Raw genomic sequence first — 15,335 nt, 5'->3', positions numbered from 1 at the left:
GAGCCTCACCTGACTGGCTACTCTTTGGGACAGAGTGATCTCTCCTTCACACTCATCTCACTCTCCACCACAATCATTCATGTATGTGATTTCCCCCAATATGGAGACAGGAAAAACACTGGTTTTAGAGTCTAAAGGCTCAGGTTCAAATCCCACCACTGCCAATTACCCTTAATGTGACCATGAGCAGGTCACTTTCCATTTTCAGGCCCCTTTCCTCCTCTGTAAATGATGAGTTTGAATCAGACAACCTCGTTGGTCCTTGTATTTATATCTAGTGCTTTGTGGGCCCCTAAATAACTATTTGTTGAATGGATGGATGGATGTGAGTTTTTTATCAGATTTTGGAGGAATGCAAATGGCTGGGGAGAAATTTAGTCCAGGCCAAGAGAATGATCTGTGTCATGGCAGAGTTGTGGGAATAAGCTGGCCTTCTGTGGGAGACAACTGGCTAGAGTGCAGAACTTAGCCTAGTGAAGGGAGGAGGGGTCTGGGTTGTGTAAAAACATTGAAGGCTAAGACAGAGTACTTAGATTTACTGAGATCGAAAATAAGGAACAGGGTGATAGGGCTGAAAGGAGCCTTAAAACTCACCTAGTCCATTGCCCACATTTTACAGGTGAGGAAACTGAGACCTCTCTAGAGATGAAGAGGTCACAAAAGTAGTAAGGAGCAAAGACAGAATTTGAATGCAAGTCCTATCACTTTAAATTCATCATTTTCCCCTCCATGCCATAATGGTTTTTCAGTAAGGAAGGGACATGAGAAAAACAGTATTGAAATACTATGTGGAGAAAGTGGGAAACAGGGAAATCATCTGGAAAACTAGCAATTCCAGGAAAATGACAAATTCTGTTTTGAGAAGAGAAGTTTCAGGTATTAGTGGATTATTCATCTAGAAATATCCTGTAGGCAAATGGGAATGTTGGAATAAAGAAAGGGTGAAATAGGTAGTTAAGTTGAAGATGTACTGAAGGTCTGAGGGTCGCTAAATAGTCACTTCCTAGACTGGGAACTACAAAAGATAGGGAGTAATAAAAAAGCCTAAAGAAGATTTTAAAACAAAACAATCACAATAGGTAAGCAATCCATGGGACTTAGGTCATCCATGAAACAAATGCCTAATGTGCTTGTGTTACCTTTTTTCCCTATTAAAAATTCTCATTCAAAAATTTCAACATTCTCTGTTAAATTTGGAAATCAAACATTAAGGAATATTATCAATTAATTATTACTACATATTCATATAGACCAATACATATAAGGTTTAAAAAAACTCCAAAACCAAAAAATGCTGTCAAGAAACTTAATGATTCAATTCCCTAACACTCTATTCACTAAACACTAGTATATAATAGAAAATATTTATAAAATAATTAAGATACAGATTCAATATTTCTCTTACAGGGTGGGAAGGCACAAGTGAGATTGAATTACAGTATATTATTACAGTTCAATATAAGAATATTACTTTTGTCTTTCTCCCAAACTTGTAAGAACCTGCTTCACAACCAGTTGCTTACTTGCAATACATATTCTTTCAAAGAAATCCATCATTCCCATTTCCAAAAATGACAAGTTAAGGAGAGAAAGGGGAAAGAGGTAAGGAAGAAGCACCCATCATTTTTGAATCTCTCTCTCTTAAGAGTAAAATAATAGTTTATTTAGGTGCTAGGGAAAGGAAACCAAGAGAGAAGTCCTTGGACTTCTGATGGGAAGAAGGCATGGCACAGAGGCAAGCCTCTCTGAGATACCTATATCTTCGAGCAGGAGACAGGCAGATACTTTTATAGAGGACCGTGGTGTTCCCATGAGGTGATCATTTGACTGTGGAAAGATCCCTCATTGGGGGAGGACCATCCCCCACGGGTGGTGGCTGGAGGAAGCTGGGTGAGGGGTGGCTCTGGATCTCTCAAGCCATCTTTCTCCCCCCTCACACCACAAAGGCAGCAGCCACACCTAATCGTATCTCCCCGAGGGGTAGGGGAGACTGGAATGAAGGGTGGTGGTCCTGGAACTAATTCAGTTCAAAACTTTCTCTTTGATAGTCAAGGTTGGACCATGCTCTTTTAAGTTAACATTCATTAATTATCTGGGAAACAACTAGTAACATTTTTCTTCAAAGGCACATAATTTTGTGTAATTGCTAAGAATTTAATGTTTAAAAAAATGGGACTTTTAAAGTTTACAAATAAAATCAATTTTGGCACAAAGGTTTGAGTAGTTATATTTGAGTTTAATTAAAAATGAATTCAGAATCTGGGATAAAGCTTCCAAATTACATACTTCCAATTTGTCATTCCACAAAATGTATTCTGGCTGAAATCATCAAGAAAAGGGCAACTTCTTTATTCTTATGGTTTAAACTGCTACCTGCATATAATGACCTCCACATGTATTTCTTTGGTTTTACCTATCATCACCAACAGTATTAGTTCCCTTCCAATTCTTCTCTGTCTTCAAGGCCTTCTGGTAAATCTAAGTCCTCAAACAAATCATTCTGAGCACACAGGCTGATTGTTTCTATCACTGTCTTTGCCAATGGGCCAACTCCTCATCAATCCAATACAGACTTTCCTATTATTCCTAACTTACTTTCTTGAGGAAGTATTTCCTGGGTTAACTATAATTTCATTACTCCTTCATGTTCCATATTCTTTATGTACCACGTCTATATTCATCTTTTAAATTCACTTGTATAACATTCTGGTAAATGTTTGAGGCTCACCAGAGGGTAGAACCACTCAGAGTATACCAGGTTCTCCTGGCTCCATCCATTAATAGTGAAGTGAGCTTACAGCAAGCCACTTTTTTGAACCAGAGGTTTTTCTTTTGTAAAGTGGGGAGATGGGTACTTGCTATGTTTACCTTGAAGAGTGGTTGGGACAATCAAATGAGAACACTGTGAAAGTGCTATAAAAATGATAAAGTGGGGCAGCTAGGTGGCACAGTGGATAGAGCACCGGCCCTAGAGTCAGGAGGACCTGAGTTCAAATCCAGCTTCAGACACTTAATACCTACTAGCTGTGTGACCCTGGGCAAGTCACTTAACCCCAATTGCCTCACTTAAAAAAAAAAATGATAAAGTACTATTCTGATATAACATATTATTCTAACATACTAGATGACCTGGAAAAGCCTTTTTGAGTCTTTTTCCACATAAGAATGTTGTATGTTAAATGAATATCACTGAGAGATCCAAGAGGGCAAAGGCCATGTTTTCTAATTCTTAGACCCACCTGCTTGTCCAATACCACCTAGAAGAGCACTCAGCTCATAGCAGGTGTTCAAAAATGTTTGACAAGTATGACAGCTCTGTTCAACTTTTTATTTATACAAATTATTTCTCTGTGCAAAGTTATATGATGTGATATTCTTTACTTTAGAAAGTAAATCTACTAAAGCTTTCTTATTCCACAACTGTCATAGGAATCATGTATCTATCAGAACTGAGAGGTTAAAGGCTTTATTAGGATAACAATGTCCAACAATGAAACTTCCCAATGAAATAAGGGGGAAAAGCATCATCCCTCCAAAAGCTAATGTTAAATTGTTTATACATGCTACTAGGGCAGCTAGGTGCCACAGTGGATAAAGCACCAGCCCTGGATTCAGGAAGACCTGAGTTCAAATCCGACCTCAAACACTTGACACTTACTAGCTGTGTGACCCTGGGAAAGTCACTTAACTCTCACTGCACTGCAAAATAAATAGACAAACACACAAATGAGTGAATAAATGAATAATATACATGCTACTTAATGGGCTTTAGCTGAGAGTAGAGTATTGTAGTCATTAAGTATAAGGTTGAGGCAAGAGTATTTCTGATAGGTTGCCTAGATCATGAAATCCTGACAAAGCTGCCTATGCATGGAGCCCAACCCACCCATGTAGTACAAAGGGAAAAGGTCTGGGTTTGTAGTCAAAAGGCCAATGCTAAATTTCCGTCTCTGACACTTGCTGCTGTGAAACCTCGGACAAGTTACTTAAATTCTCCAGGCCTTAGGTTCCTCACCTGTAAATGAAGGAATTGGACTGAATGACTTCTAAGGTACTTTAAATCAGTGATTCTAGGTGCCCTTCCTACTGTTAGTCAATCTTCTCCAAACCCGGGCCAACTGTGATTAGTTACATAAAGAAGAAAAGGAGAGTTGGGCTGAATACAGAAACATAAGCAGTCCAAGTTAGCAAAGTATGAGAGAGTATCCGAATCTTTGGGAGATACTGTAAAAGACAGGGCTGTCAGTATGTATGAGTAAGGATGCAAGGGTGTTAAGAGTGAGATGGGAAGGATCTGAAAAGGGCTGAGATGGCAGGAAAAGGTGAAAAAGTACAAGTACAAAGCAGAAAGCAGAGAGCTTTAAACATTTGGTGAATGTAGTCAATTTAAGTTTCATTCAATTCTGACAAGCAAATGAAAATAAAGGACTAAGTGAAATTCTTAACAGAACTTAGCAATTTTCAAAACACAAAAGCCAACAGTTCCACAGAAGGGAGCTGTCTAAACTTTTTTCAACCTTTAGTAACTGGATTATCATATCATCAATATTTTAGTGGCTGGAGAAGCCCCAATTGGAACTTGGTCTATTTATGTGCATTAATCCAGTTCATTCACTGTATAGCCCCTTATTTTTTTGATGGGCTTACTTAGCTCAATTCCAGCATACTAGGAAAATATACTGATACTAGTATTTCTGGAATAATGGCTTATGTTTTCATTTCCGTTTCATTTATCAAAACTTACAACAACTGCATTCTATTCCATTTGGTTTCAGGGCATATTAAGAACTTAAAACATAGCATTCAACATTTTACAGTAATCACAAGTCATTTCAAAGCAATCAAACATTTAGCAGAAGAATATAGCCTACCTACCTGAGACAAGGAGACAGAGACCCTCCATGGAGAGCAAACTACCTTGACCGGAATTTAGGAATTATTAAAGAGGTACCCTGGTTGACTGCCTCTGTTGCGAGGGTACATGGGGAAAGAGGTCCCCAAACTGTAAGTAACCAAGGCCCCAACTGAAAACTGTATAAAAATAAAGTCGTTCAACACAAAGTCCACAGATTGCCTTTGACCCGCTTCCATCTCTTTTTCCAGAAGAGCAGGGAGGCAGTAACGCTGGAGAGCACTGGCCAAAGAAAGTATACCTGGATCTGCTGCCTGAGAATGAGCTGTGTCTAGAAGACCGACTAGAATAGGAGCTGTAGGATGAGGACCTGGACCGGGATCGTGAGGAGCCAGAACCAGAGTATGATGAGGAACGAGAAGATGACCTGAGAAAAGAATGGGAAGAAAAGTCATTCCATCCACTTAAGACTATTTGGTTACTTAACTTTGTTAACTTTCAGTTTTGAATAGCTTTGTGTTCACCCCCAAAAGTATGTATCCCTTCTTTCATTTAGCTATTTTATGGACTCGACTTGGCCAAATCCATTTGGACAATTTTTTTTCTTCTGGCATTGGGTGTAGCTTGTCATCGTTCTCTCATTTGTCTTACCTGCTCTACCCCCCAACCCAAACAAAAATCTAGACTCTCAGAAATTCAAATGCTTTCTCATAGAAAGCATTTAACATTATCATTCTGCAACACACTGAATTTCCACCAGCTGTCAAAGACTGGCCTTAAAGGGGCAGTTTGGTTTTTGGTAGTCTTGTAAGGGAGGTTGTTGTATGTGGTTATTACTTTCATTTTATTCCACAAAACCACCTCAGATTTTCTTTGCAACTTTTGTGCATTTGGAAGTTAATTCTCACCTTTTATATTCTATTTTCACTGGGAAACAACTTCATGTAAGTTTCATTCACAATAAAAACTAGTCCAAAATGAAAACACCGCTACTGTTAATAACAATAAACCAAAATATCTAATAAAGACAATTCAGAAATAACAATTCCTTGTATCCAAAACTGCACTTTCCTTCAAAGTACTCTGTTTACCTGGAGGAATTGGATGCAGATGCAGATGAGGCAGATGTTTTTCGACGCCTCCGTGCACGGCTTGGAGAAACCGATACGCCAAGTTTCTTCTTAGGAGACTTAGATCGTCGCCAAGGATCCTTCCATTCATCTGCTCTTTTCACCTGTGGGCCAGCTGATGTGGTTTCCTTCTTTGGTGGCTCAGGTTGACGGCTGAAAACATGCACATACCAATTTTAATGAGGAACAGAGTTCTCCTGCTCTCAAATGAGGGTGATGTTCCAAAGCTACAAGAGTATTCTATCTCATAATTGCCATCTGCCCAATGTATCACCTAGCTTTTTGGTCAGAGGACATATCTTTCCCCACAAGACAACTTTGTAAATAAAAAGCAAAGATATCTGGAAGCAAACGGGCACTTTCTTTTAACCCAATGCAATAGTCTGTCTTTATAAATTTTAAAATATAGTGTATGACCTTAAAAAGAGAAGTTTTACTGCTTCAACAAGCATTAAATAACCTAGTTAAACCATAAAATCAGAGAGATCCTGAAAATATTATTAAGAAAGCAAGAAACATAATGGTTAATAAAGAACCATAAACATAGGAAGTAAGATTCAGGGGTAGTAAGAGTGATAAGGGGAAGATAGTCTACAAGGCCCTAAATGTAAACTAATCCACATGAGCAATGTTGACTTGTCAGTTATAATGAATTTAGTGACCAATGGCTTGCCAAATTGACAATGAAAAATAATTTGATGAAAGCAAATCTCAGATGTGAGGCTACCATGAGTACTCTGAACTGTTTCTTGTGCTATGAAGCTCTAAGGGACTGAATTGTTCTCCAATTGAATATTCTGACAAACAGGTCTAGCTGACTAAAAGAGTTCTTAAAATTAAAGATGTAGTCAGGGCACAATATTGAGGAAAGGTAGATGCCTAGAAAGTATGACTTGTTTTTTCTTAGACCCTAGGACGTAAACAAATTTGTTTGTTCGTTCATTCATTCATTCATTCATTTATTAATTAATTAATTAATTAATTAATTAAAAATATATTCTTATAGAATAGGTAGTACCACAGTATTAAGGATAACAGTTTGGGATTTGGGAAAGCTAATGGTTATAGATCCCCAAGGAAGAAGTTCTAAGATAATTATTTATAGAATATTATATTGGATGAAGTTAGTGAGACAAATGATCAGAATAAAAAATAAATATCAGTGTTCCATTTTTTGCTTTTGGGACTTTCTTTTGTTAACAGCAGTTATGACATTTGTTTAATTAGTCAACAGGTATTTGTTCAGTTCCTGCCATATGCTTAGCACTACACCAGTACTTTGGAGACACAAAACTTTAGGTATAATACCTAAATTAACCTAAGTACACATTATCACTAAAATCAAGATTTAAAATTCCTCTTATCTCAGCTAAAGTTCCTGAACCACTGATACATAACCAAGCCCTAGTGTATTAAAGTAATACAGGAAGGAAATGAAAAACAAAACAAACCAAACAAAAAATCCAAACAAACAGATAATTCCATTCTGAGAGAGGCCGTTTAAAAGGTTCTTTCACCTTTTTATTTCTGGGATTGTCGTCTTAGCCTAAACATTTAAACAGGAAATTTGTGTTTCATAATCAGGATTTGCCTTAATCACTAGAGAGTATTTCCATCTTGCTAAATACTAGTTAACAAAAAGAGGGGAAAAAAGATGGGAATTAGAAAAGGCAGAGGGTTTTTTGCTCTGCTTGTGATTGGTCCTAAATTAAAAAAAACTCTATGCTGTGATAGGAGGGAAGGCAAAAAGAGCTTTGGTTTGTTTCTATGATCACAGTCATGTCTGAAGAGTCTATCTTAGGTTGTGGACAGACTGGTTAAACCAGGTTGTCTACAATCCTGTATAGAGTTATTTTCACATCAGCAAGAATTTCCCACCTACTCTGGATAAAACTATTTGGAACCCAAATGAATTGGCTGCTTTAATAGTAGCAGTATGAATGGAGCCTATTTGTACACAGTCTTCTCACATAGTTGCATTACAGGAAATTCTGGATATACTCCAAGCACTCTTCCCCCCCCTCCCCAACACTCTTACCAACATGAGAATAGGGACTCTGCTGACAAGCAAGTGAAGAGGTACTGGATTTTCTATTGGCACATATAGCCAAATAGTATCTCAAGAAAGGAGCAAACAGGTTATTATTCAAGAATTCATCTGCAGGATATCCTGCCAACTGCTATCCAATGCTAATCCTCTTAAAAAATAATCCCAAAAAACGTCAAAAACGTTCTCAGATCTAGATATCAAATGGAAACTATCAATTTTAGTGGCAATTTTTTTGAGCAACAATTATACTATCCAAAACTTCTTGAAGACAAGCAATGTCTTATTTATCTTTGTTCTACATTCTTAGAGACATATTATCTATAGTAAGTATTTAATATATCCACAAAAGAAAGGAATATAATTCTAGAATCTACTTGTTTTGTTCTTTTCTTACATTTGGATTATTTTTATCCATTTACAGTGTTTTATTATGAGGATACTATCGAATTAAGTCTATTCTACCATTTAGGTAGAATACTTTATAGAAAAATATACTTGACATATCTTTTATCTACTCTCACAAATGAGTCAGCCACCGCCAGTGAAATACTTATTGCTTAACGTGAAGGAATGAATAACTATAAAAGCATTTATTAAGTGTTTCCTTTATGCCAAACACTGTGCTAAGCACTTGGGATACAAACAGAAAAAAGGAGACAGCATGACTCAAGGAGTTCACACTCCAATTGAGGGAAACAACACATATAAAAGACTTAAGCTACAGGGCAGATGGGAAGGCTAAGGGTGCTAGGGCAAGACAGAAGATAAGGCTCTGGAAAGATAAGGCCTGGTGGTCCTTCATCTCACCAGAAGGCTTGTAGTTGGTGACCTAAACTCATTCAAGTGATGTGAACAGAACAGCCTTGTTGTTCTTCCTTTTGGCTAAGGTGAGCCTTGATTAGGGCTTCCTTTCCTGGGAAAGGAAGGCAAAGGAGAAAGGAACTTTTCCAGGGGAGAAAATCTGGATGATGAAGATGAAAGAAAAAGGATAGGTAAAGGAGAGGATGGCATACCATTGCACATTAAGATCTACTGATGTGAGGAAATCTAGGAATTACGGGGTTGGGAAACATGAGTGAGGATATTTGGGTGAAAGTCAAAAGGGAAAAACAGAACAAGTAAATAGATGAGAAGTTTGGGAAACAGATTCTTGACATAATAGAGCAAGAAATCTATTCAAATTCTCCCTTCTGAAGGCAGAGTAGCTAATATCTTGATTTGCCTTGATGATTTCATCCTTTAAAAGGTAGAGGAATCAACAAGGAAAAATTATATTCTGGATCTAATTCTCACTAACAGGGAGGAACAGTTTCTAGGGTGGAAATGATGGAAATCTTAGGGGGATATGTTCATTCCATTCTAAAGTTTGTGATAAAGGAGAAGAAACCTGGACATGGTCTGACATGAATCCATGATTTTAGGAAAGGTAGGCTCCTTTGGTCTAAACTACTTTAGGGAAGTCAGCCCAGGAACAAAGGGAGATATTCAAGAATAAAATTCCAAAGACACAAAGGAAAATAATACCACTGAGGAGGAAAAAAAGGATCTGTCTGGTGAAACTACTGTAAATGCATATGAAAGTAATGAATGAACTGATATTTTGAAGCAATGCCGGGTAACAGAATATGGCTTGGTCCTATAAAAATAGTGCCAGGAACATGAAAATTCAAGATTAAGCTAAGGACAATAAAAAGTTTGGGGAGTTTGTTTTTTGTTTGAATTTTTTTTTTAAAGCTATACTGGGAAAAGGAGGAGGATCAAAGAAGGGATAGGATCTTTGCTTAGGATGGATGAGGTAACTGAGAAAAGGTAGAGCTATTCAATTATTATTTCATTTCTGTTTTATCTGAAGATACACAACCTTTACACCGGAATCACAAAACAAGTCGATGCAAGTAAGAGATTGGGAGGGAGTATACCTAGTTTACTTGATGACTTCAAGTCAGAATTGGCAGATATATCATGTGATCATTGAGCCATTCTCAATAATAATCTGAAAGATCATAGAAAATGGAAGAACCACAAAATTGGAAAAGAGCAAACGCTGTTCCCAGTTTTCAATAAAGGAAAGAGAACAGAGTCAAAGTCTGCAAACTGTAGGCCAATGTGCTTGATTTTGAGTCCTGGGAAAATTCATGTTAACTGAAAGTCAAATGTTTTAAAAAACAAGAACCCAGGTCATGCCAGAGTAGATACGGTGAGTGATGTGGACACAATTACCTTGATCTTAGTAAAACTTGTGTTACAGTACCGCATGCTATCATTCTGGAGAATACGGAGAAGTATGAGTTCAACAACATTATAATCAGATAGTTACTGAATTGTTTGGATGGAAGAGTAATTGTGTTAATGGTTCAATGTCAACATATATAATAGAGCAGGAGGTCTCTAGCACATTTCCCAAGGATCTGTGCTTGGTCCTGTGTTGTTTAACATTTCAATGTCTTGACTAAGGGCATATATGCTTGTGTATCAAATTTACAGATGATACAATATTGGTTGGGATAGCTAACATACTGGATAAAAGAATCAAGATCCAAAAGGATCTTGACAAGCTAGAGCTGGTAGGCTGAATCTAAAAAGACAAAATTCAGTAGGGATATATATATATAAATATAAATAAAGTCCTTGTTCTTGAGTAAATAAAAAATCAACTTCACAGGTTTAAGATGGGAAAGACACAGGCAGATGAAGTTGTTCTTAAAAGAATCTGGGGGTTTTAGTGCACTCGATATGCACTGGCAATGATATATAGTAGCCAAAAGAACTAATCTGACCCTGTGCTGAATTAAGGGATGGCTTCCACAACAGGGAGGTGATAATCTCACTGTATTCTGTCCTGGTTAAGATCACATCTGGAGTATTTTGTTCAGTCCCACCAGTCAGTCAAAAGTCAACAAGCATTTATTTAGTTCTTACCATGTGCCTAGAATTGTGCTAGGGATATGAAGAAAGGAAAAAAAAGATAGTCCCTGACCTCAAGGAGCTCATATTGACACCATGAAAAAAAAATCGTAATACAAGATTTACACAATGTAAATGGGAGATGATAGCAGAAGGAAGGCACTTGCTCTAATTCTGGTACTGATTCTGGGCCATGGTTTTGTTTTGTTTTGTTTTGTTTTGGGGGGGGCAGGGCAATGAGGGTTAAGTGACAGCTAGTAAGTATCAAATGTCTGAAGCCAGATTTGAACTCAGGTACTCCTGAATCCAGGGCCGGTGTTTTACCACTGTACCATCTAGCTGTCCCTGGGCCATGTGTTTTGACAAAGACATTGATAAGCTGGAGAGTGTCCAGAGGAGGGTCATGATAGTGAAGGGCCTTGAGTCCTGAAACATGAGGATCAGCTGAAGGAGCTGGGCATGGTTAGCCTGCAGAAAAGACTCAAGGAGGACATCATAACTGTTTTCAGGTATCTGAAGGATTGTTATATTGGATGAAAAGATTAGATTTGTTCTGTCTGGCCCAGATGGTAGAAGCTGCAAAGAGTTAAATATAGACTTGATGCCGGAAAAGACTTCCTAACAATTAAAACACCCAAAGTGGAATGGGCTGCCTTAAGACATGGTAGGTGCCTATACTTTCTATTTCTCTCAGCTCATTTCCAATCATTCCAGCAAGTTGAATTTAACTTGTTTGCTGCCTACCTGCCCCACCTCCATTCCATATTATTTGTTTCCTCTTCAGTTCTTTTTGCATTTTTATCTTGACTGCCCTCTGTCTTCTATACCAATCTCTGAGCCTTGCTGTTTCAAAACCTGGCTCTAAAAATCACATCTTCTAGCAAGTTTTCCATGAGTAGTTTATGTTTCTATACTATCTTAGTTCCTATATACTTCATCTGATAATTATACTTTTTGCATCTTGTGCTAATTCCTTGAAGGCAGATGTCGTGCCTTTAATTTCATTCATGTTTCTCAGAGTACTGAGTAAAGTTCTACACGTATGAGGTGTTCAAACTGTTAACTCAGCAGATTCATGAAATTGCTACAAGAAAGTTCAAACATACTGTTAATTCAGAAGGGTCAAAACCTTAAATTTGTAAGGTACTTTAAAAACTTAGAGAGTCACTTTTTGTAGAAGTAAAAAAGTGCTGTAAGAAATGAATATGATAAAAATTTTATGAACTGATGAAGAGTAGATTCAACAGAACCAGGAAAACAAAACATATAATGATTGTAACAGAAAGTACAAAGTAACTGTAACTCAATGCTGTAAAAGTATAATCGCTAAACTTGTCCTCAAAGAAAAGATATGAGAAGGCACCTCCCTCCTTTTTTCAGAGGTAGAGGACTATGGGTATGTAACACTACAGATGTTAGACTTTTTTGATGTGTTGGTTAGTTTTGCAGAATTGTTTTCTATTTTTTATCCTTTATTATAAAGGATAGAGACCTCATAAGGGGAAGGGATATATCAGGAAATACAAGTGATATAAAACAAAAGATATCAATAAATCTTATTTTAAATATTCCTCTTTGTAAAAGATACTTGAAAGGGGAAGCAACTGAATTTAGTCCTCAGATTCAACTTTTGTTCTATCAAAAAATAAGAATTCCTTTCTCACTTTGGGTAAAGACAACCAACTTAACACGTGTAATGTTATAAACCAAAATTAAAATTGGGAAAATATATAAAAATTAAGAAACCTTCTACACCACTGCAATGGTTATTTTGATAAGTTAGCACTAATATCAGTGTGAACTAAAAAATGCTGGCCTCCCATTCAGGAAGAACTGAGCTGGTGTCCTAACTCTGACAGACACTATGTGACAATGACCAAGTCACTCACCCTCTCAGTAACCCCCAGTAACCAAGTTAAGACTGAATTTATTCCAGAAGGAATTTCCTTCACCAATGACATCATAGCTCCAGGCCAAAAAAGGTCTATCACAGTTAAATGTTATCATTAGGCAATCACATTTATGGTAATACACGAAAACCATCTAGTAAGGCACAAAGAAATTCTCTATGTAAGTGGAAGGAATACTCAGAACAATAACAGATCTTTTGAAACCATTAGCATTGAATAAGGCCTATTCTGTAGCCTAACCATTGTACGTTTTGAAAATATGGACACAGAAGCAAGAAGCCAAGTGTTAATACAGAGACAACTGGTGATGGATTATTTATAGAAAAGTGGAAATTCTAGGCTTTGCAATCTTAGTAAATGAAAGTTTAAATTTGCATAACCACTTCTAAGAATAAAGCTGGGAAAGGAAGTGAGTTCTGCCTCTCTTTATAATATGACCAGGTAGCTATATAATCTTATCTCCCAATCTAACTCATTCTTTTATTCAAACTTCAGGTCCAACAGGTGAAAGCTCAAATTGGCTACAAATACAAAGGGTAAATGTATCTAGGGAACAGAATAAACACTTTAAAAAACTGTTGTCACCTATTTCCCAGGCATATGAATTACAAAACTGTAAAGCAGACAAGAAAATTTGTGTGTGGGTTGGGGAGGGAGGGGAGGAGGTGTACTTTGACATACCTATCTGAACAGTTGCTAAGTTTGACATCAGAAGAAGTGAAAGAAATTGAAAGTATAAAGAATTTATAAAAAGCATGAGAAAGAAAAATCAGATGCACATAACTTTATTCTCTGACATTTTTATAATGTTAAAAATATTCCCTGGTAATTTATTTTCATTCCAATGAGCATTTATAGAACACCACAAGGTAGCTGGCATTAGATACTTACTCGGCACTCTCAAACAACTTTGTGTAGAAATATGATTCAATTTCACTGCTCCAATTCTACTTCAGGAGGATTCCCTACCTGTACTGTTTTAATAGCTTCCTAAATTTCTGGTTCCATTTAATCCAACTTCCTACAGCTGTTAGATTGTTTCTATTGGAAAAAATCCTAATCTAACTTTCAGAGTTGGAAGGGCCCTCTGAAGCCATTTAGTCCAGCCCACACGCAAACAAAAATCTACTCTATAACATATTCAGTGTATAGTCAATCAGACTTTGCTTGAAGAATTTTTGTGAGGGGAATCCCAGTATCTCCAGAGTCAGCCTATTGTGATAGCTAGGGCCTAGAACTGAGGGAATTACTAATGTAATTCAGTCTTAACTTAGTTACTGGGGGTTACTGAGAGGGTGAGTGACTTGGTCATTGTCACATAGTGTCTATCAGAGTTAGGACACCAGCTCAGTTCTTCCTGAATGGGAGGCCAGCATTTTTTAGTTCACACTGATATTAGTGCTAACTTATCAAAATAACCATTGCAGTGGTTTAGGTTTCTTAATTTTTATATATTTTCCCAATTTTAATTTTGGTTTATAACATTGCACGTGTTAAGTTGGTTGTCTTTGCCAAAAATAGTCTTAGTGATTTGCCTAAATACTAAACACTGAAATGCTAAATGACTTGCCCAGGGTTAAACTGTCAGTATACATTATAGACATTAGAAGTAACACTTGAACCCAAGTCTTCCTGACACTATACCTTCATAGTGGACAGTTCCAATTGTTGTTTTCCTTTTCCTCAGGCCAAGTCTAAATTTGTCTTGTTGCAACTTCTACCTCTTTTTCCTCCCAAGTTCTATTCTTGGTGCCAAGTCTATTACATAGCTATCATGTCTCTCCCCTAAGTCTTTTCCTAGCTAAGTATCCCTGTTTCTGAATCCAATCTTTCTATGTCATGATCTCAAGATTCTTTTCACTGTTCAAGTTGGGCTTCTCTGGACTCCCTTCAAAACATGAAGTCAGTTCAATAAGCATCTATTAAGTATCGACTTATGGGAGTACAAAGACAAAACCAAAGTACTACCTGTCTTCAAAGAGCTCATATGCTACTAGGTGGAAACATATACAGATCAGCGTATACAAAATAAAATACAAGGTAACTTGGGGAGAGGGAGAACATTAATGAGAGAGGGAGGGGATCAGGAAAGGCCTACTGGAGGAAGAAGCACCTGAGCTGTGCTCTGAAGGAAGCTAGAGATTACACGAGGTAGAAGGTGATGAAAGAAAATGTTACGGCCTGGGGGGTCAGCCTATGAATGGGAGATGGGATATGGCATATGGAGACACCATGCATTTTTGTCTGGTTAGAATGTTGTGTGTGAGAATGGAGAGCTGTGAAGGATCTCAGAGGCTGTCTAATCCAATTCTCAACCACTCTCTCTCCCACTTCCATTTTAAGGAGGAGAAACATAATGCCCAGGGATGCTAAGTCATTTGTCCAAGGTTATACAGGTAATATCATAAGTGATAATTGAACCAAGATCCTCTGACTCTAGAAGCAGAGCTTGTTCCATATATCCTAAGCAATGTATCTAAAAAGAGGCT

General features: G+C 37.4%; 1 protein-coding gene across 9 annotated transcripts in view; it reads right to left on the bottom strand.

The window, feature by feature from the left end:
- The window catches only part of ZC3H18 (zinc finger CCCH-type containing 18), a 97,578-nt gene that overhangs the window by 25,377 nt on the left and 56,866 nt on the right, over positions 1-15,335 (bottom strand). For all 9 annotated transcript variants that reach the window (XR_006354743.1, XM_043982548.1, XM_043982547.1 and 6 more), the window contains 2 exons: positions 5,944-6,135; positions 5,154-5,279 (listed from right to left, as the gene is read on the bottom strand). Coding sequence is in view for 8 of the 9 variants with exons in the window: in XM_043982548.1 (XP_043838483.1) it covers positions 5,154-5,279; positions 5,944-6,135 (318 nt within the window). In the remaining variant the exon portion in view is untranslated. The remainder of the gene's footprint in view (positions 1-5,153; positions 5,280-5,943; positions 6,136-15,335) is intronic.

This window comes from Dromiciops gliroides, chromosome 2, assembly GCF_019393635.1.
Source record: "Dromiciops gliroides isolate mDroGli1 chromosome 2, mDroGli1.pri, whole genome shotgun sequence".
NCBI classification, from domain to species: domain Eukaryota; kingdom Metazoa; phylum Chordata; class Mammalia; order Microbiotheria; family Microbiotheriidae; genus Dromiciops; species Dromiciops gliroides.
The sequence above is the reverse complement of the archived record's forward strand: the minus strand, read 5'-3'. Positions and strand labels throughout refer to the sequence as shown.